This window comes from Panulirus ornatus, chromosome 41, assembly GCF_036320965.1.
Source record: "Panulirus ornatus isolate Po-2019 chromosome 41, ASM3632096v1, whole genome shotgun sequence".
NCBI classification, from domain to species: Eukaryota; Metazoa; Arthropoda; class Malacostraca; order Decapoda; family Palinuridae; genus Panulirus; species Panulirus ornatus.
The window spans coordinates 13,852,641-13,874,388 of NC_092264.1; the positions used below are offsets into that span (position 1 = coordinate 13,852,641).

Genomic DNA, 21,748 nt, shown 5'->3' on the forward strand with positions numbered 1-21,748 from the left:
GTGGATGTCCTTTTTGAAGAAAAGAATATCCGGTTTTACATCAAAAGAAGAATATTACTTCTAAAGGCTATGGATGTGGATGTCCTTTTTGAAGAAAAGAATATCCGGATTTTAATCAAAAGAAGAATATTACTTCTAAAGGCTATGGATGTGGATGTCCTTTTTGAAGAAAAGAATATCCAGTTTTACATCAAAAGAAGAATATTACTTCTAAAGGCTATGGATGTGGATGTCCTTTTTGAAGAAAAGAATATCCGGTTTTTCATCAAAAGAATATTCTAAGGCTATGGATGACTTGTATATTTACGTTACGTACATGAATAGGAACCGATATGAGTCGAACCGTAATTTAGACATCCTGTAGCCAAAACACAAATGACAAAATGGATCACTTACAAACTTGAAATCTAAGTGGGTCAACTTACAGCCATGGTGAATGACGACGACAGGAAAAACGTCCCAATCATTCGTAAAGTAAAGTAAATCCAGAAGGTATTGGTGTTGTTGCTGGGATCATCCGGGTGGGAGCAGTCGGGTGCCCCATCCACCTGACACTCCATGGGGCACTGCGAGGGGCAGGTGAGGCTGCTGAACGCTTGGCCCTCGTATAGCATGTTGTACCAGGAATGGCTGCATGTTTCCTCTTCCCGCCATGACAGGACCGTGCCGTTGATGCTCAGCTGTTTATGTGTGATGCGTCATAACCCATTGTCTTATGAAATCCCGCCCATATGTTGTTTCCTTCATTAGTTAGGCCCTCTTCTTTTTTCTTTAATGTACATAACTAACTTTCCAACCAAAGCTAAGATCACATGAGGATTTGTCTTGATGTTTTAGGCTAAGTTAAGGTAGATGTGTATGGGGTGGATTATATACCTAACTTACTCTAACCTAACCCAACTTGACCAAGAAAATCGTTGCTTAAGACACCCTAATTTTTAGTATTGACAAATCTGTTAAAGAACACATTTTAAAACGAATTGAAGTGGGTAGGTTTGGTAAGAGGTGTTTCAGGCTCACCAGAAGGATTGCTGTTGCCTTAAATATGTTGCTTAAGCCTCGAGCCTTGATGATGATAGGATTACATCTTACAAGCCTGTAACTAGTGCAATATAGTTTCAACAAATGTCCAACAGAACACAAATCATGACCAATTTAGTTTATTTATATTATATATATATATATATATATATATATATATATATATATATATATATATATATATATATATATATATATATTAGATGTTGAAACTGCTGCTGGTAAGCAGTCAAAACCATGTATAACAAACATACCAAGGCATAAATTAACCATAAAAGCTAATATAACCATAAAGCAACATTGGAAGTTCAATAGAACAAAATGGTTAGTAAAACAAAGAATACCATCCAATTAGGAAAAGCGTAGTATACCAAAACGAAGCGGTCTCAAACGTAACAAACAACATAGCATCGTAAATATATATATATATATATATATATATATATATATATATATATATATATATATATATATATATATATATATATATATATATATATTTTTTTTTTTTTTTTTTTTTTTTTTTTTTATACTTTGTCGCTGTCTCCCGCGTTTGCGAGGTAGCGCAAGGAAACAGACGAAAGAAATGGCCCAACCCCCCCCCCCCCCCCCCATACACATGTACATACACACGTCCACACACGCAAATATACATACCTACACAGCTTTCCATGGTTTACCCCAGACGCTTCACATGCCTTCATTCAATCCACTGACAGCACGTCAACCCCTGTATACCACATCGCTCCAATTCACTCTATTCCTTGCCCTCCTTTCACCCTCCTGCATGTTCAGGCCCCGATCACACAAAATCTTTTTCACTCCATCTTTCCACCTCCAATTTGGTCTCCCTCTTCTCCTCGTTCCCTCCACCTCCGACACATATATCCTCTTGGTCAATCTTTCCTCACTCATTCTCTCCATGTGCCCAAACCATTTCAAAACACCCTCTTCTGCTCTCTCAACCACGCTCTTTTTATTTCCACACATCTCTCTTACCCTTACGTTACTTACTCGATCAAACCACCTCACACCACACATTTTCCTCAAACATCTCATTTCCAGCACATCCATCCTCCTGCGCACAACTCTATCCATAGCCCACGCCTCGCAACCATACAACATTGTTGGAACCACTATTCCTTCAAACATACCCATTTTTGCTTTCCGAGATAATGTTCTCGACTTCCACACATTTTTCAAGGCTCCCAAAATTTTCGCCCCCTCCCCCACCCTATGATCCACTTCCGCTTCCATGGTTCCATCCGCTGACAGATCCACTCCCAGATATCTAAAACACTTCACTTCCTCCAGTTTTTCTCCATTCAAACTCACCTCCCAATTGACTTGACCCTCACCCCTACTGTACCTAATAACCTTGCTCTTATTCACATTTACTCTTAACTTTCTTCTTCCACACACTTTACCAAACTCAGTCACCAGCTTCTGCAGTTTCTCACATGAATCAGCCACCAGCGCTGTATCATCAGCGAACAACAACTGACTCACTTCCCAAGCTCTCTCATCCCCAACAGACTTCATACTTGCCCCTCTTTCCAGGACTCTTGCATTTACCTCCCTAACAACCCCATCCATAAACAAATTAAACAACCATGGAGACATCACACACCCCTGCCGCAAACCTACATTCACTGAGAACCAATCACTTTCCTCTCTTCCTACACGTACACATGCCTTACATCCTCGATAAAAACTTTTCACTGCTTCTAACAACTTGCCTCCCACACCATATATTCTTAATACCTTCCACAGAGCATCTCTATCAACTCTATCATATGCCTTCTCCAGATCCATAAATGCTACATACAAATCCATTTGCTTTTCTAAGTATTTCTCACATACATTCTTCAAAGCAAACACCTGATCCACACATCCTCTACCACTTCTGAAACCGCACTGCTCTTCCCCAATCTGATGCTCTGTAAATGCCTTCACCCTCTCAATCAATACCCTCCCATATAATTTACCAGGAATACTCCACAAACTTATACCTCTGTAATTTGAGCACTCACTCTTATCCCCTTTGCCTTTGTACAATGGCACTATGCACGCATTCCGCCAATCCTCAGGCACCTCACCATGAGTCATACATACATTAAACAACCTTACCAACCAGTCAACAATACAGTCACCCCCTTTTTTAATAAATTCCACTGCAATACCATCCAAACCTGCTGCCTTGCCGGCTTTCATCTTCCGCAAAGCTTTTACTACCTCTTCTCTTTTTACCAAATCATTTTCCCTAACCCTCTCACTTTGCACACCACCTCGACCAAAACACCCTATATCTGCCACTCTGTCATCAGACACATTCAACAAACCTTCAAAATACTCATTCCATCTCCTTCTCACATCACCGCTACTTGTTATCACCTCCCCATTTACGCCCTTCACTGAAGTTCCCATTTGCTCCCTTGTCTTACGCACCCTATTTACCTCCTTCCAGAACATCTTTTTATTCTCCCTAAAATTTACTGATAGTCTCTCACCCCAACTCTCATTTGCCCTTTTTTTCACCTCTTGCACCTTTCTCTTGACCTCCTGTCTCTTTCTTTTATACTTCTCCCACTCAATTGCATTTTTTCCCTGCAAAAATCGTCCAAATGCCTCTCTCTTCTCTTGCACTAATACTCTTACTTCTTCATCCCACCACTCACTACCCTTTCTAAACAGCCCACCTCCCACTCTTCTCATGCCACAAGCATCTTTTGCGCAATCCATCACTGATTCCCTAAATACATCCCATTCCTCCCCCACTCCCCTTACTTCCATTGTTCTCACCTTTTTCCATTCTGTACACAGTCTCTCCTGGTACTTCCCCACACAGGTCTCCTTCCCAAGCTCACTTACTCTCACCACCTTCTTCACCCCAACATTCACTCCTCTTTTCTGAAAACCCATACTAATCTTCACCTTAGCCTCCACAAGATAATGATCAGACATCCCTCCAGTTGCACCTCTCAGCAATATATATATATATATATATATATATATATATATATATATATATATATATATATATATATATATATATATATATATATGGGAGATGTATAAAAGAAAGAGACAGGAGGTCAAGAGAAAGGTGCAAGAGGTGAAAAAAAGGGCAAATGAGAGTTGGGGTGAGAGAGTATCATTAAATTTTAGGGAGAATAAAAAGATGTTCTGGAAGGAGGTAAATAAAGTGCGTAAGACAAGGGAGCAAATGGGAACTTCAGTGAAGGGCGCAAATGGGGAGGTGATAACAAGTAGTGGTGATGTGAGGAGATGGAGTGAGTATTTTGAAGGTTTGTTGAATGTGTTTGATGATAGAGTGGCAGATATAGGGTGTTTTGGTCGAGGTGGTGTGCAAAGTGAGAGGGTTAGGGAAAATGATTTGGTAAACAGAGAAGAGGTAGCGAAAGCTTTGCGGAAGATGAAAGCCGGCAAGGCAGCAGGTTTGGATGGTATTGCAGTGGAATTTATTAAAAAAGGGGGTGACTGTATTATTGACTGGTTGGTAAGGTTATTTAATGTATGTATGACTCATGGTGAGGTGCCTGAGGATTGGCGGAATGCGTGCATAGTGCCATTGTACAAAGGCAAAGGGGATAAGAGTGAGTGCTCAAATTACAGAGGTATAAGTTTGTTGAGTATTCCTGGTAAATTATATGGGAGGGTATTGATTGAGAGGGTGAAGGCATGTACAGAGCATCAGATTGGGGAAGAGCAGTGTGGTTTCAGAAGTGGTAGAGGATGTGTGGATCAGGTGTTTGCTTTGAAGAATGTATGTGAGAAATACTTAGAAAAGCAAATGGATTTGTATGTAGCATTTATGGATCTGGAGAAGGCATATGATAGAGTTGATAGAGATGCTCTGTGGAAGGTATTAAGAATATATGGTGTGGGAGGAAAGTTGTTAGAAGCAGTGAAAAGTTTTTATCGAGGATGTAAGGCATGTGTACGTGTAGGAAGAGAGGAAAGTGATTGGTTCTCAGTGAATGTAGGTTTGCGGCAGGGGTGTGTGATGTCTCCATGGTTGTTTAATTTGTTTATGGATGGGGTTGTTAGGGAGGTGAATGCAAGAGTTTTGGAAAGAGGGGCAAGTATGAAGTCTGTTGGGGATGAGAGAGCCTTGGGAAGTGAGTCAGTTGTTGTTCGCTGATGATACAGCGCTGGTGGCTGATTCATGTGAGAAACTGCAGAAGCTGTTGACTGAGTTTGGTAAAGTGTGTGGAAGAAGAAAGTTAAGAGTAAATGTGAATAAGAGCAAGGTTATTAGGTACAGTAGGGTTGAGGGTCAAGTCAATTGGGAGGTGAGTTTAAATGGAGAAAAACTGGAGGAAGTAAAGTGTTTTAGATATCTGGGAGTGGATCTGGCAGCGGATGGAACCATGGAAGCGGAAGTGGATCATAGGGTATGGGAGGGGGCGAAAATTCTGGGGGCCTTGAAGAATGTGTGGAAGTCGAGAACATTATCTCGGAAAGCAAAAATGGGTATGTTTGAAGGAATAGTGGTTCCAACAATGTTGTATGGTTGCGAGGCGTGGGCTATGGATAGAGTTGTGCGCAGGAGGATGGATGTGCTGGAAATGAGATGTTTGAGGACAATGTGTTGTGTGAGGTGGTTTGATCGAGTGAGTAACGTAAGGGTAAGAGAGATGTGTGGAAATAAAAAGAGCGTGGTTGAGAGAGCAGAAGAGGGTGTTTTGAAGTGGTTTGGGCACATGGAGAGAATGAGTGGGGAAAGATTGACCAAGAGGATATATGTGTCGGAGGTGGAAGGAACGAGAAGAGGGAGACCAAATTGGAGGTGGAAAGATGGAGTGAAAAAGATTTTGTGTGATCGGGGCCTGAACATGCAGGAGGGTGAAAGGAGGGCAAGGAATAGAGTGAATTGGAGCGATGTGGTATACCGGGGTTGACGTGCTGTCAGTGGATTGAATGAAGGCATGTGAAGCGTCTGGGGTAAACCATGGAAAGCTGTGTAGGTATGTATATTTGCGTGTGTGGACGTAGGTATATACATGTGTATGGGGGGGGTTGGGCCATTTCTTTCGTCTGTTTCCTTGCGCTACCTCGCAAACGCGGGAGACAGCGACAAAGTATAATAAATGAAAAAATATAAAATATAAATAAAATATATATATATATATATATAATATATATATATATATATATATATATATATATATATATATATATATATATATATATATATATATATATTTTATTCTCCCTAAAATTTTAGGGAGAATAAAAAGATGTTCTGGAAGGAGGTAAATAAAGTGCGTAAGACAAGGGAGCAAATGGGATCTTCAGTGAAGGGCGCAAATGGGGAGGTGATAACAAGTAGTGGTGATGTGAGAAGGAGATGGAGTGAGTATTTTGAAGGTTTGTTGAATGTGTTTGATGATAGAGTGGCAGATATAGGGTGTTTTGGTCGAGGTGGTGTGCAAAGTGAGAGGGTTAGAGAAAATGATTTGGTAAACAGAGAAGAGGTAGTAAAAGCTTTGCGGAAGATGAAAGCCGGCAAGGCAGCAGGTTTGGACGGTATTGCAGTGGAATTTATTAAAAAAGGGGGTGCCTGTATTATTGACTGGTTGGTAAGGTTATTTAATGTATGTATGACTCATGGTGAGGTGCCTGAGGATTGGCGGAATGCGTGCATAGTGCCATTGTACAAAGGCAAAGGGGATAAGAGTGAGTGCTCAAATTACAGAGGTATAAGTTTGTTGAGTATTCCTGGTAAATTATATGGGAGGGTATTGATTTGAGGGTGAAGGCATGTACAGAGCATCAGATTGGGGAAGAGCAGTGTGATTTCAGAAGTGGTAGAGGATGTGTGGATCAGGTGTTTGCTTTGAAGAATGTATGTGAGAAATACTTAGAAAAGCAAATGGATTTGTATGTAGCATTTATGGATCTGGAGAAGGCATATGATAAGAGTTGATAGAGATGCTCTGTGGAAGGTATTAAGAATATATGGTGTGGGAGGCAAGTTGTTAGAAGCAGTGAAAAGTTTTTATCGAGGATGTAAGGCATGTGTACGTGTAGGAAGAGAGGAAAGTGATTGGTTCTCAGTGAATGTAGGTTTGCGGCAGGGGTGTGTGATGTCTCCATGGTTGTTTAATTTGTTTATGGATGGGGTTGTTAGGGAGGTGAATGCAAGAGTTTTGGAAAGAGGGGCAAGTATGAAGTCTGTTGGGGATGAGAGAGCTTGGAAAGTGAGTCAGTCGTTGTTCGCTGATGATACAGCGCTGGTGGCTGATTCATGTGAGAAACTGCAGAAGCTGGTGACTGAGTTTGGTAAAGTGTGTGAAAGAAGAAAGTTAAGAGTAAATGTGAATAAGAGCAAGGTTATTAGGTACAGTAGGGTTGAGGGTCAAGTCAATTGGGAGGTAAGTTTGAATGGAGAAAAACTGGAGGAAGTAAAGTGTTTTAGATATCTGGGAGTGGATCTGGCAGCGGATGGAACCATGGAAGCGGAAGTGGATCATAGGGTGGGGGAGGGGGCGAAAATTCTGGGAGCCTTGAAGAATGTGTGGAAGTCGAGAACATTATCTCGGAAAGCAAAAATGGGTATGTTTAAAGGAATAGTGGTTCCAACAATGTTGTATGGTTGCGAGGCGTGGGCTATGGATAGAGTTGTGCGCAGGAGGATGGATGTGCTGGAAATGAGATGTTTGAGGACAATGTGTGGTGTGAGGTGGTTTGATCGAGCAAGTAACGTAAGGGTAAGAGAGATGTGTGGAAATAAAAAGAGCGTGGTTGAGAGAGCAGAAGAGGGTGTTTTGAAATGGTTTGGGCACATGGAGAGAATGAGTGAGGAAAGATTGACCAAGAGGATATATGTGTCGGAGGTGGAGGGAACGAGGAGAAGTGGGAGACCAAATTGGAGGTGGAAAGATGGAGTGAAAAAGATTTTGTGTGATCGGGGCCTGAACATGCAGGAGGGTGAAAGGAGGGCAAGGAATAGAGTGAATTGGATCGATGTGGTATACCGGGGTTGACGTGCTGTGTCAGTGGATTGAATCAGGGCATGTGAAGCGTCTGGGGTAAACCATGGAAAGCTGTGTAGGTATGCATATTTGCGTGTGTGGACGTATGTATATACATGTGTATGGGGGTGGGTTGGGCCATTTCTTTCGTCTGTTTCCTTGCGCTACCTCGCAAACGCGGGAGACAGCGACAAAGCAAAAAAAAAAAAAAAAAAAAAATGGTTGTTTAATTTGTTTATGGATGGGGTTGTTAGGGAGGTAAATGCAAGAGTCCTGGAAAGAGGGGCAAGTATGAAGTCTGTTGGGGATGAGAGAGCTTGGGAAGTGAGTCAGTTGTTGTTCGCTGATGATACAGCGCTGGTGGCTGATTCATGTGAGAAACTGCAGAAGCTGGTGACTGAGTTTGGTAAAGTGTGTGGAAGAAGAAAGTTAAGAGTAAATGTGAATAAGAGCAAGGTTATTAGGTACAGTAGGGTTGAGGGTCAAGTCAATTGGGAGGTGAGTTTGAATGGAGAAAAACTGGAGGAAGTGAAGTGTTTTAGATATCTGGGAGTGGATCTGTCAGCGGATGGAACCATGGAAGCGGAAGTGGATCATAGGGTGGGGGAGGGGGCGAAAATTTTGGGAGCCTTGAAAAATGTGTGGAAGTCGAGAACATTATCTCGGAAAGCAAAAATGGGTATGTTTGAAGGAATAGTGGTTCCAACAATGTTGTATGGTTGCGAGGCGTGGGCTATGGATAGAGTTGTGCGCAGGAGGATGGATGTGCTGGAAATGAGATGTTTGAGGACAATGTGTGGTGTGAGGTGGTTTGATCGAGCAAGTAACGTAAGGGTAAGAGAGATGTGTGGAAATAAAAAGAGCGTGGTTGAGAGAGCAGAAGAGGGTGTTTTGAAATGGTTTGGGCACATGGAGAGAATGAGTGAGGAAAGATTGACCAAGAGGATATATGTGTCGGAGGTGGAGGGAACGAGGAGAAGTGGGAGACCAAATTGGAGGTGGAAAGATGGAGTGAAAAAGATTTTGTGTGATCGGGGCCTGAACATGCAGTAGGGTGTAAGGAGGGCAAGGAATAGAGTGAATTGGAGCGATGTGGTATACAGGGGTTGACGTGCTGTCAGTGGAGTGAATCAAGGCATGTGAAGCGTCTGGGGTAAACCATGGATATATATATATATATATATATATATATATATATATATATATATATATATATATATATATATATATATATATATATATATATATATATATATATATATATATATATATATATATATATATATATATATATATATATATATATATAAGTATGAATAGAACAGCATAACCTGAGGATATAACATCACACAGCATCATATGATAAAGCATAAGTGTGGGCACTGCTGTGCGTGCTTTCTACACGGCATCAGCTGGTAACACAGACGAGTACGCTCTGCCAACAGTAATCACCTTGGTAATAAACACGAAGCTTAGTAGAGACGAGCATAATTATGACACGGGGGGGAAAGGAAGCACGAAAATCACAGCCGGACACCACACACAACAGAGCATTAAGTGATCTGATGAACCAGACTTTAGCTATAGGCTATACCTCGGTCAAGTGGCGGTGGCCAGTAACTTACCTCGTCGGCCAAGGTGAGGGGCAGGCAGGAGGGTAGGTTTTCTTCGGCGTGTAAACACATCTGGAGTTCTGGGGGAGGGTCTTCGCATGTGTATTTACAACTCTGTAATATACCACGCCAGTCGAACCTGGTTATTGCTGGTGAAATGATCTTATATCATCGCTTATACACTTCTCAAAGGACATCATGTGATTAGCCTAACTAAATCTAATGGGATGGTTTGTAACCAGTCTCTCCTGAGCATCGTAACCTCGCTCACATGGCGTTTTGGCCAGCCTAACTCAGCTCGACTTGATGATTACATGTTCTCTGTGAGTAACCTCCTAACTCGGCTGCGTAAGTCAGCTGATTCTTATGATGATGTAGTTACCAGATACACACAACTCTCTTGCCGCCCGTGACAATCGCATTTACCTTAATTCTAAAGTATTCTTAACAGAAATATCTTCATTGTGTCCTTCGATTTTGAAAAACAATTCTAAATTATTCTCAGCAGAGTACCTTCATTGTGTCCTTAGATTTTTATTTGAAAAAGAAAAAGAAGGGGAAGTAATCAAAAGTCCTAGGGGGTGTAATCAAAAGTCCTATATCCAAGTACCTTAAAACATAATTTTCCTTCAGATTTTGTAGTAACAGCCCACTACATACCTTAGAATACGGGGCCTTATAGTAAATTAAAGGTGAAATTATCATTAGTGTGTGCATAGTTTTTTTTGACTCAAAGTAGATAGGTTAAAGTTGTATCAAAATAGAACCATCATCAGCTCTTTTTTTCCTCCCAGGTTGCAATAATTGTGGTGGATAGTTACTGACATTAATAATTCCTAACCCCCTTGACGGGAATTGTCCACTTTCTTCCTCATATTTGTGACTTACGATACAGGCCTGCCGCCAGGAATTTATCATGGGCGTAGGGAATCCTTTTCGTTTCTGAGACGGAATTTAGCAGTATGCATTCATTTATTATCATTTATACACTTAAATAATTGAATTTTATTGGAATTTTCAACAGGGAGAAACTGCAAATTTCACCACCAATTATTTTCTTTTAAAACGTAGTTTGCGCTGCTTGTATAACTCGTTCACTGGTCGCCTGGGGTCGAACCCACATAGATTTGAATCCTGGTCGCTGCATACGGTCCGCAGTTGACCCAATCTAGTATTCCTCTGTGGGCATGTCAACAAGTTATATATATATATATATATATATATATATATATATATATATATATATATATTCCTATGAGTCCACGGGGAAAATGAAACACGATAAGTTCCCAAGTGCACTTTTATGTAATAATCACCTCATCAGGGGAGACACAAGAGAGAAATATAAGTCGGTTGATATACATCGAAGAGACGAAGCTAGGACGCCATTTGGGAAACATGAGATTGTCCGGGCGTCCTAGCTTCGTCTCTTCGATGTATATCAATTGACTTATATTTCTCTCATGTGTCTCCCCTGATGATGTGATTATTACACGAAAGTGCACTTGGGAACTTATCGTATTTCATTTTCCCCCTGGACTCATAGGAATATCTTGATCACGCGCAAAATTGTGATCCTTTCCAATATATATATATATATATATATATATATATATATATATATATATATATATATATATATATATATATATATATGTTCATCTTTGTTCATACTACTTGCCATTTCCCGCGTCAGCGAGGTAGCGTTAAGAAGAGAGGACTGAGCCTTTGAGGGAATATCCTCACTTGGCCCCCTTCTCTGTTCCTTCTTTTGGAAAATTAAAAAAGAGAGGGGAGGATTTCCAGCCCCCCGCTCCCTTCCCTTTCAGTCGCCTTCTACGACACGCAGGGAATACGTGGGAAATATTCTTTCTCCCCTATCCCCAGGGATATATATATATATATATATATATATATATATATATATATATATATATATATTTAATACTATTCGCCATTTCCCGCGTTAGCGAGGTAGCATTAAGAACAGAGGACTGGGCCTTTGAATGATTATCCTCACCTGGCCCCCTTGTCTGTTCTTTCTTTTGGAAAATTAAAAAAAGAAATGAGAGGGGAGGATTTCCAGCCCCCCGCTCCCTCTCCTTTTATTCGCCTTCGACACACACGGAATACGTGGGAAGTATTCTTTCCCCCCATCCCTAAGGATATATGACATTATTTCATTGTTTAACGAACCTTATGAAGTCTGCCAGAATACGAGACGCTGACCTTGAGTGTGAGGTGGAGGACGGTGTCGTTGTCTTGATGGTGGCAGAGGTTGCAGGCCGCCCACGTCAGGTGGTGTCCGCTGGGGCCACAGGTCAGCGAGAGGGAGTTGAGGGGTCGGGGCTCCACGTACAGTAGCAGGAAGTGGAACAGCGTCGACATCAGTATATTCAGCACCATCACCACCATGTACCGCCCGGACTTGTCCGCGAACACACCTACGGTACAGCGAGAGGGATGTGGGTAGGGCGGCGAGAGGGATGTGGGTAGGGAGGCGAGAGGGATGTGGGTAGGGCGGCGAGAGGGATGTGGGTAGGGCGGCGAGAGGGATGTAGGGATATGGGTAGGGCGGCGAGAGGGATGTGGGGGGATGTGGGTAGGACAGCGAGGGGGATGTGGGTAGGGCGGCGAGAGGGATGTGGGGATGTGGGTAGGGAGGCGAGAGGGATGTGGGTAGGGCGGCGAGAGGGATGTGGGTAGGGCGGCGAGAGGGATGTGGGTAGGGCGGCGAGAGGGATGTGGGGATGTGGGTAGGGAGGCGAGAGGGATGTGGGTAGGGAGGCGAGAGGGATGTGGGTAGGGCGGCGAGAGGGATGTGGGTAGGGCGGCGAGAGGGATGTGGGTAGGGCGGCGAGAGGGATGGGGGGGGATGTGGGTAGGGCAGCGAGGGGGATGTGGGTAGGGCGGCGAGAGAGATGTGGAGGTGTGGGTAGGGCGGCGAGAGGGATGTGGGGATGTGGGTAGAGCATCTTTTTCAGGATTTTTCACTACTGAGGCAAAGTGTCAGAATGGGCTCATTTATATGCGTTGGAGATGAATATCTACGGACCTACCTGGTGACATTGACACCCAGTACTGTGTTGAAAGATGCACCTGATTACCACTGGTTTGCCAATCATGGTATTTATGGAGACATAAATACTTGGAATACATTCAGAAAATCATAAAAACCTAAGAATTAGGTTAGCAGAAACGCCATCAGTTTCTGGATTCTGGATCTACTTTTACACCAGCGATCTCGCAACTCCGAGGATGAGTATGGCTGGCTGAGACAGAGGATTGACAGATGCCGAGGAGATGCAACGAAGGATATTTGACATGGATGACCTACCCATGAGTCACAGACACAGGGTCTGAAACATTACATGAGGTTCTATAGAGTCTGTGTAATTAGGAAGTGAGAGACAGAGATAGCCCAAATGAGGTATGCCATATGTTACGAGAAATGAACATTCCAAAACTTCCATATATAGGGCAGATGTAGGGTGTTTTGGTCGAGGTGGTGTGCAAAGTGAGAGGGTTAGGGAAAATGATTTGGTAAACAGAGAAGAGATAGTAAACGCTTTGTAGAAGATGAAAGCCGGCTAGGCAGCAGGTTTGGATGGTATTGCAGTGGAATTTATAAAAAAAAAAAAAAAAAGGGGGTGACTGTATTGCTGACTGGTTGGTAAGGTTATTTAATGTATGTATGATTCATGGTGAGGTGCCTGAGGATTGGCGGAATGCGTGCATAGTGCCATTGTACAAAGGCAAAGGGGATAAGAGTGAGTGCTCAAATTACAGAGGTGTAAGTTTGTTGAGTATACCTGGTAAATTATATGGGAGGGTAATGATTGAGAGGGTGAAGGCATGTACAGAGCATCAGATTGGGGAAGAGCAGTGTGGTTACAGAAGTGGTAGAGGATGTGTGGATCAGGTGTTTGCTTTGAAGAATGTATGTGAGAAATACTTAGAAAAGCAAATGGATTTGTATGTAGCATTTATGGATCTGGAGAAGGCATATGATAGAGTTGATAGAGATGCTCTGTGGAAGGTATTAAGAATATATGGTGTGGGAGGCAGGTTGTTAGAAGCGGTGAAAAGTTTTTATCGAGGATGTAAGGCATGTGTACGTGTAGGAAGAGAGGAAAGTGATTGGTTCTCAGTGAATGTAGGTTTGCGGCAGGGGTGTCTGATGTCTCCATGGTTGTTTAATTTGTTTATGGATGGGGTTGTTAGGGAGGTGAATGCAAGAGTTTTGGAAAGAGGGGCAAGTATGAAGTCTGTTGGGGATGAGAGAGCTTGAGAAGTGAGTCAGTTGTTGTTCGCTGATGATACAACGCTGGTGGCTGATTCATGTGAGAAACTGCAGAAGCTGGTGACTGAGTTTGGTAAAGCGTGTGAAAGAAGAAAGTTAAGAGTAAATATGAATAAGAGCAAGGTTATTAGGTACAGTAGGGTTGAGGGTCAAGTCAATTGGGAGGTAAGTTTGAATGAAAGAAAAACTGGAGGAAGTAAAGTGTTTTAGATATCTGGGAGTGGATCTGGCAGCGGATGGAACCATAGAAGCGGAAGTGAATCATAGTGTGGGGGAGGGGGCGAAAACCTGGGAGCCTTGAAGAATGTGTGGAAGTAGAGAACATCGTCTCCGAAAGCAAAAATGGCTGTGTTTGAAGGAATAGTGGTTCCAACAATGTTGTATGGTTGCGAGGCATGGGCTATGGATAGAATTGTGCGCAGGAGGGTGGATTTGCTGGAAATGAGATGTTTGAGGACAATATGTGGTGTTAGGTGGTTTGATCGAGTAAGTAATGTAAGGGTAAGAGATATGTGTGGAAATAAGAAGAGCGTGGTTGAGAGAGCAGAAGAGGGTGTTTTGAAATGATTTGGTCACATGGAGAGAATGAGTGAGGAAAAATTGACCAAGAGGATATATGTGTCGAAGGTGGAGGGAACGAGGAGAAGTGGGAGACCAAATTAGAGGTGGAAAGATGGAGTGAAAAAGATTTTGAGTGATCGGGGCCTGATCATGCAGGAGGGTGAAAGGCGGGCAAGGAATAGAGTGAATTGGATTGATGTGGTATACCGGGGTCGACGTACTGTCAATGGATTGAATCAGGGCATGTGAAGCGTCTGGAATGAATCATGGAAAGTTGTGTGGGGCCTGGATGTGGAAAGGTAGCTGTGGTTTCGGGCATTATTGCATGACAGCTAGAGACTGAGTGTGAACGAATGGGGCCTTTGTTGTCTTTTCCTAGCGCTACCTCGCACACATGAGGGGGGAGGGGGATGTTATTCCATGTCTGGCGAGGTGGCGATGGGAATGAATAAAGGCAGACAGTGTGAATTGTGTGCATGTGTATATATGTATATGTCTGTGTGTGTATATATATATATGTGTACATTGAGATGTATGGGTATGTATATTTGCGTGTGGGGACGTATATGTATATACATGTGTATGGGGGTGGGTTGGGCCAAATCTTTCGTCTGTTTCCTTGCGCTACCTCGCTAACGCGGGAGACAGTGACAAAGTATAATAATATAATAATAATAATAATAATAATAATAATAATAATATATATATATTTTTTTTCTTTTTTTTTTCCGCTGTCTCCCGCGTTTGCGAGGTAGCGGAAGGAAACAGACGAAAGAAATGGCCCAACCCACCCCCATACACATGCCTTGATTCAATCCACTGACAGCACGTCAACCCCGGTATACCACATCGCTCCAATTCACTCTATTCTTTGCCCTCCTTTCACCCTCCTGCATGTTCAGGCCCCGATCACACAAAATCTTTTTCACTCCATCTTTCCACCTCCAATTTGGTCTCCCTCTTCTCCTCGTTCCCTCCACCTCCGACACATATATCCTCTTGGTCAATCTTTCCTCACTCATTCTCTCCATGTGACCAAACCATTTCAAAACACCCTCTTTTGCTCTCTCAACCACGCTCTTTTTATTTCCACACATCTCTCTTACCCTTACGTTACTTACTCGATCAAACCACCTCACACCACACATTGTCCTCAAACATCTCATTTCCAGCACATCCATCCTCCTGCGCACAACTCTATCCATAGTCCACGCCTCGCAACCATACAATATATATATATATATATATATATATATATATATATATATATATATATATATATATATATATATATATATATATTCTTTCTTCTTTTAAACTATTCATGGAAATCTCGAGATCATTTGATAGCAATTAGCTCCTGAGGGATGTAGATCCGATTATTATAATTTGCAAGCTCCTGATGGTATCCCACATTACGTATGTGGTCAAAGAACTTGCTGAAATACTCCACAACCAATTTGAAATAAAAAAAAAGAAAAATGTTTAAGACATCATTTGGGAGCGGGAGCAGCACTAGGGGAGTGGAAGAGAACAAAATTCACTATTTTGCCCACTTCCAAGAAACGCGATAGAGAAATTGTGCTGTGCTAAAGGCCTGGGTTAATGGCATGACACGGTCAGAAAGCTACTGGAAAAAGATGACCAGGAAACAGTGGGTGGGCATCTGGGAAAGCGGGGAAAATTCCTGTGTTACTAAAAACGTCAGGGAAAGTCAGGTCCAGCTGAGAGGGATAGTTAGGTGAATGGACTGTCTTCGGCCAACCAGACGACAGCTGATGCTCTATCACGGAAGACTGGTAAAATACATCTTAGGGAGGTGTGAGGAAACAGACTTCATGTCGGACCAAAAATGATCTAAAGAGAGGGAAAAACAAAGGGAAGTATGAAGGAACTGCTTCTTCAAAACGGATACGATTAATGGATGGTGTCTATCAAGGCTCGCTCTTGGGACCACTGCCTTTCTTTTGATCTGAAAGAATAACTTTCCGAAAAGGCTGTTGTAATCTCGCCTGAGCGCATGTCTGTGGATGATGCTAAACTTATGAGGAAAGATGGGAAATGGAAAGCAAAGTTACAGTTTTTAACTTCTTCCGTAAAGTAGATGTTGACACAGAGCAGGTCCTTGGCATAGGAAGAATGCGACCAACTAGAAGGCACAGGACACTTGAGCAACGGATATCGGTGCAGCGGTAGACAATACAAGTTAAGGAAGACACACACAAAGCATTCTCTAAGTACACAGGGAGTCACTTTCGTACACCTGATGATGTGAATGTAGGAATACATAACATTAAGCTTTAACATGGTAATATCGTGTAATGTGCTATACGGTAAACAGCCGTGGGTCATAAAAATGAATTAGTGTGTTTTGCACCAAGTTGTACAACTTGTCTGTATTTGTGTGCTTGTGCGAGTGAGGCATGATGTTGGCGCGTCAGAGTAAGTGTTTTTAAAGTGAATGAAGGAATTGTCGAACCTGTAATAAAGTGGAGTTTATCATCCTCCAAAGTGAACATGAGTTTTGTCTCTATGTAAAATGTTTTTACACTCTTGTTGCCCCGTCTTTAACTTCTGTAAATGTGCCATAACCTTGCATATATATATATATATATATATATATATATATATATATATATATATATATATATATATATATAATCTTTCTTTCATACTATTCGCCATTTCCCGCGTCAGCGAGGTAGCGTTAAGAACAGAGGACTGGGCCTCTGAGGAAACATCCTCACCTGGCCCCCTTTTCTGTTCCTTCCTTTGGAAAATTAAAAAAAAAAAAAAAACCGAGAGGGGAGGATCTCCAGCCCCCCGCTCCCCTCCCTTTTAGTCGCCTTCTACGACACGCAGGGAATACGTTGGAAGTATTCTTTCTCCCTTATCCCCAGGGATATATATATATATATATATATATATATATATATATATATATATATATATATATGGTGATTGTGTGTGTATCATACCTGAGATGGGCGGACCGAGGATAGAGGAGATGGGCAGGAAGGTGTAAATGATGGCGATCTCCTTCACAGTGATGCCCAGCGTCTGCATGTGTAGCGTCAGGTATGGCAGGAAAGCCGTCGAGCCTGAGGTAAAAGCATTACTGGAGTTGTAGATGATGAGGCCATTTGTACAGCGAGAACCGATGTGCCAACAATCTGTCTCCCAGTTTAGGTAGGGTTTAGAAGTCTCTTACAACTACGCTTTCAAGCGCTTTATTTTACTTACTGTTTTTCGTACATTTACAAACTCTTTGGTTTCAATTTCTAGGACATATACATCTATTTGGATATGTTTTTAACTCTTTACATTCGATTTCTATGACATATACATCTATTTTGATATTTTTTAACTCTTTACTTTCGATTTCCATGACATATGCATCTGTTTGTATTTTTTTTAACTATCCAATACTTAAGCATTTTCCTAATGTCTACAACCTTTTCAGCCAACGTAGATATTGGTCAGGCTACTGATACAAACATCCTAGTTTAACATCTAACGATGCACAAAAATAAAAAAGAATTTATGTATTACTGAAAAAAATAGTTAATATACTCTCTTCTCGATGACCCTTTCCCGGTGATTTGCATATTAGTTCATGATTTTTCCCCTTTTCTGAGAAATACCTCACGTCCGTGGAACTAAAATTTCGTTTTCAACACCAGAGAAAATAATGTAATTAAAAGTTTCATTGATTACTACACAATAAAGCAGTAGTTCCTAAACTTTATGATTTTTCCACTAAAGTAAGGAGCATTAAATGATACCCCCCCCCCCCTCTTCATGACTAGGCTTTTCTAAGACAGTAGGTTAGGTTTGAACTCCACAATGTTCTATTCGTAAGTTAATGTACGTTAGGTTTGAATTCGTCCAAGCTATCCTTTATCCTAAGATAAAAGTAGGTTAGGTTTGAACTCGTCTAAGCTATCCTTTATCCTAAGATAAAAGTAGGTTAGGTTTGAACTCGTCTAAGCTATCCTTTATCCTAAGATAAAGTAGCTTAGATTTGAACTCGTCTATCCTTTATCCTAAGATAAAGTAGGTTAGGTTTGAACTCGTCTATCCTTTATCCTAATAAAGTAGGTTAGGTTTGAACTCGTCTAAGCTATCCTTTGTCCTAAGATGAAGTAGGTTAGGTTTGAACTTGCCTTAGCTGCCCTTTATCTTAAGATAAAGTAGGTTATGTTTGAACTCGTCTAAGCTATCCTTTATCCTAAGATAAAGTAGGTTAGGTTTGAACTCGACTAAACTACCCTACATTCTAAGACAGAGTAGGTTAGGTTTGAACTCAAATAACTTATCTTATATCCTCAGACAGAAATGGTTAGGTTTTATACTCGACAAAGCTATCCTGTATCATAAGAAAGAGTAAGTTAGGTTTGAACTCGAAGTAGGTTAGGTTTGAACTCTACTAAGCTATACTATATCCTAAGATAAGAGTAGGTTAGGTTTGAACTCTGAATAGGCTAAACCAAGAAGAACTTTGGAGTAGGACGAATCCTCACATGATGCAGGGGAAATCACGTTGTTACGACAGTGTAACAACCTAACCTAACGTAACCTAATTCAATCTAACCTAGAAAAACGTGTGGGGGAGGGCCAATCTTCAGGTAACGCAAGAGCAGTAACGTATATGCACTTACCGGCGTAGAAGATGAAGAGGATGATCTTGACGAGCACTAGTTTTTTATTCACCTGCATCTTCTCTTTCAACTGGGCTTTCCAGTTGCCTCCGCCGCTCACCTTGTGGGCCACTCCGTCGTTCACGCCTGAAAACAAAAGTGGGTGTTTTGAGACCGACGTTTGAAATCTGCGGGTTCCCTCGTGCTCTAAGGGTCGAGCCGTCGTCTTTAAGGGAGTTATTTACCCGGGATTTTAATAATGGTCATCTATTACCGACATCCACCAAGTGGTTGGAGTATCAGGCATGATGATGGACGTATTCTCCCTGCTTATAGCCGAGACGTGTACCTTGGACAGAATGAGGCTTTGAGGGATTAGTCGAGGTGTTTCGAAATAAACATCCATGGAAATATATTAGCGTAAACCATGGCACAGGCACGAAGATACTGTTTCTAAAGAGAACAATGGAAAAATCGATTGTGTTTTGCTTCTATCATGACGTCTGGTCAAAGTTTATCCGATTCATACGATGTTTACATAGTGATTCAGACATACCGAGTCCCTGGAGGCTGTATTTGCTTGTAATTTCTGGTGTTCCCTTTTGAGGAAATAGATGTATAATAACCTTAGTTAACAGCAGCCTCATTCCTTCTACGCAGAATTATACGTACATACGATAGCTTTTTGAAATACATAACCCAACATAGCGGTCAAATTATATTTACTGCTAACAACTCTGTATTTTCAGGCTATGAATGAGTAGAGCTTGGTAATGATAATGCTCGTACGTGTTACTTCAACCTAATTTAGCAGTTGTGCATTTAATGATACAATACTTATATTAAGGGTAAATACTGTATCGGTTGAGAAGTAATTAAATGTGTATATTAATTAAGTGTAAATATGAGTATTTCTGATGGCGTAGTAGTTATTTACGGAGTCTTCTTTGTATGCCATCAGGTAACATCTTTGTAATCAGGCAACAGTTGCTGTCAATTGAGTTTGTTCTATCCATTCATCCACCACCCAAACACTAAACCAGCATTGCTTAATCATTTTTTTTCTACCAAGCTTTTTACTCAACTTCAAGGCTGTTATCAGTCTCTCTCTCTCTCTCTCTCTCTCTCTCTCTCTCTCTCTCTCTCTCTCTCTCTCTCTCTCTCTCTCTCTCTCTCTCCTATGGTGGACAGCTTTGCAGCCCCTCAGCCTTCCGTTGTAGCTCTGTACCCTTACTTCAGGTACCATCTTAGTTGCTCTTCTCTGCACCGTCTCATTCATATCTTTGTGTGCCTCATTAGATGCGGAGACCAGACTTGCGAGACATTATCCAGTACTTGTGGTGTATAATTTCACGCGTATGGCCTTGTCCATAAATGAGAATGTGATTCTTATATCTGCCATCAGACAATCAGCCTCTCTTTCACATGTCTCCTAATGCGTCGCTCTGGTAAGAAGAATTAGCTCAATGTCAACTGCTAGATCTTTCTCAGATGCAGATTACCGTAATTTGTTATTCGCTGGGTAATAATTACGCCGAGGCTCTGTCGCTTTGCCCCATTGCCAATCATCATCTTGGGAGTTTGTCCAGATCCCGTTCCAGACTGATGCGATCTTTATCACCATTTATTGTTCTTATGACCTTGGCGTTGTCCGTATACATGTTTAGATGCGATTCTAGTCCATATTATCACCATTTATTGTTCTTATGACCTTGGCGTTGTCCGTATACATGTTTAGATACTATTCTAGTCCATATTATCACCATTTATTGTTCTTATGACCTTGGCATTGTCCGTATACATGTTTAGATACGATTGTAGTCCATATTATCATCATTTATTGTTCTTATGACCTTGGCCTTGTTCGCATACATGTTTAGATACGATTCTAGTCCATCTGGCAAGTCATTTATATATACCAATAGCTGTAGGCCCAAGGCCGGGCCCTGCAGCACGCCACTTATGACCCCAATCCGCTTTGAGGATGCACCTCATGTGTTCTTTGATCCCATTCAGTAAGGTAGTCTTCCTTCCCTTGAAGGAGCTCACCCCTTATTCCTGCCAGTAGATCTACCTGTTTCATCAGCTTACGATGAGGATTAGCGTCAAAGGCTTTCAAGTAGTTCAAAAACATATAGTCTATTTTTGGGTATAAGATGGATCCCATCCTGTTATACAAGTGTAGAAAATTGGTTAGGCATGACTTCCATCTCTTAAGATCATGGTGTCTTCCCTAAAACCATGGTTGCTCACAGTTGGAAAGTTTTTCCTCTGTGTGCAGTCTTTCATTTGCTCTCTGATTATCATTTCCAATGTGTTACAAACTGCACTTGTTAGTGAAGCTGGCCAGTAGTTCTGCGCAGGTTCCCTGATCGCGTTGCTTAGATGTAGGCACAGCATTTGCCCCTTTTTCCACACCTGCAGAACTACATCATCGGCTAAGGGTTTTTACAGTCCGGTATTTCTAGTGGTTTAGCGAGTGCCTCCACACAGTTACGCTCAACACTTAGGCCTGTCGTGTCTCCCACGCCCGAAGCAACAGACGGTTGAGAAGAGGTCATCGCCAGGAAATATGGCTTCCTATATATC

At 41.7% G+C, this 21,748-nt stretch overlaps 1 protein-coding gene across 1 annotated transcript in view; it reads right to left on the minus strand.

Annotated features, from left to right (window-relative positions):
* Nucleotides 1–21,748, minus strand: part of LOC139761685 (major facilitator superfamily domain-containing protein 6) — a 119,493-nt gene that overhangs the window by 56,187 nt on the left and 41,558 nt on the right. The window contains exons 2-6 of the mRNA XM_071686019.1: nt 19,181–19,306; nt 17,498–17,620; nt 11,885–12,099; nt 9,668–9,769; nt 426–680 (exon numbers count right to left, since the gene is read on the minus strand). Of these exons, the coding sequence (XP_071542120.1) occupies nt 426–680; nt 9,668–9,769; nt 11,885–12,099; nt 17,498–17,620; nt 19,181–19,306 (821 nt within the window). The remainder of the gene's footprint in view (nt 1–425; nt 681–9,667; nt 9,770–11,884; nt 12,100–17,497; nt 17,621–19,180; nt 19,307–21,748) is intronic.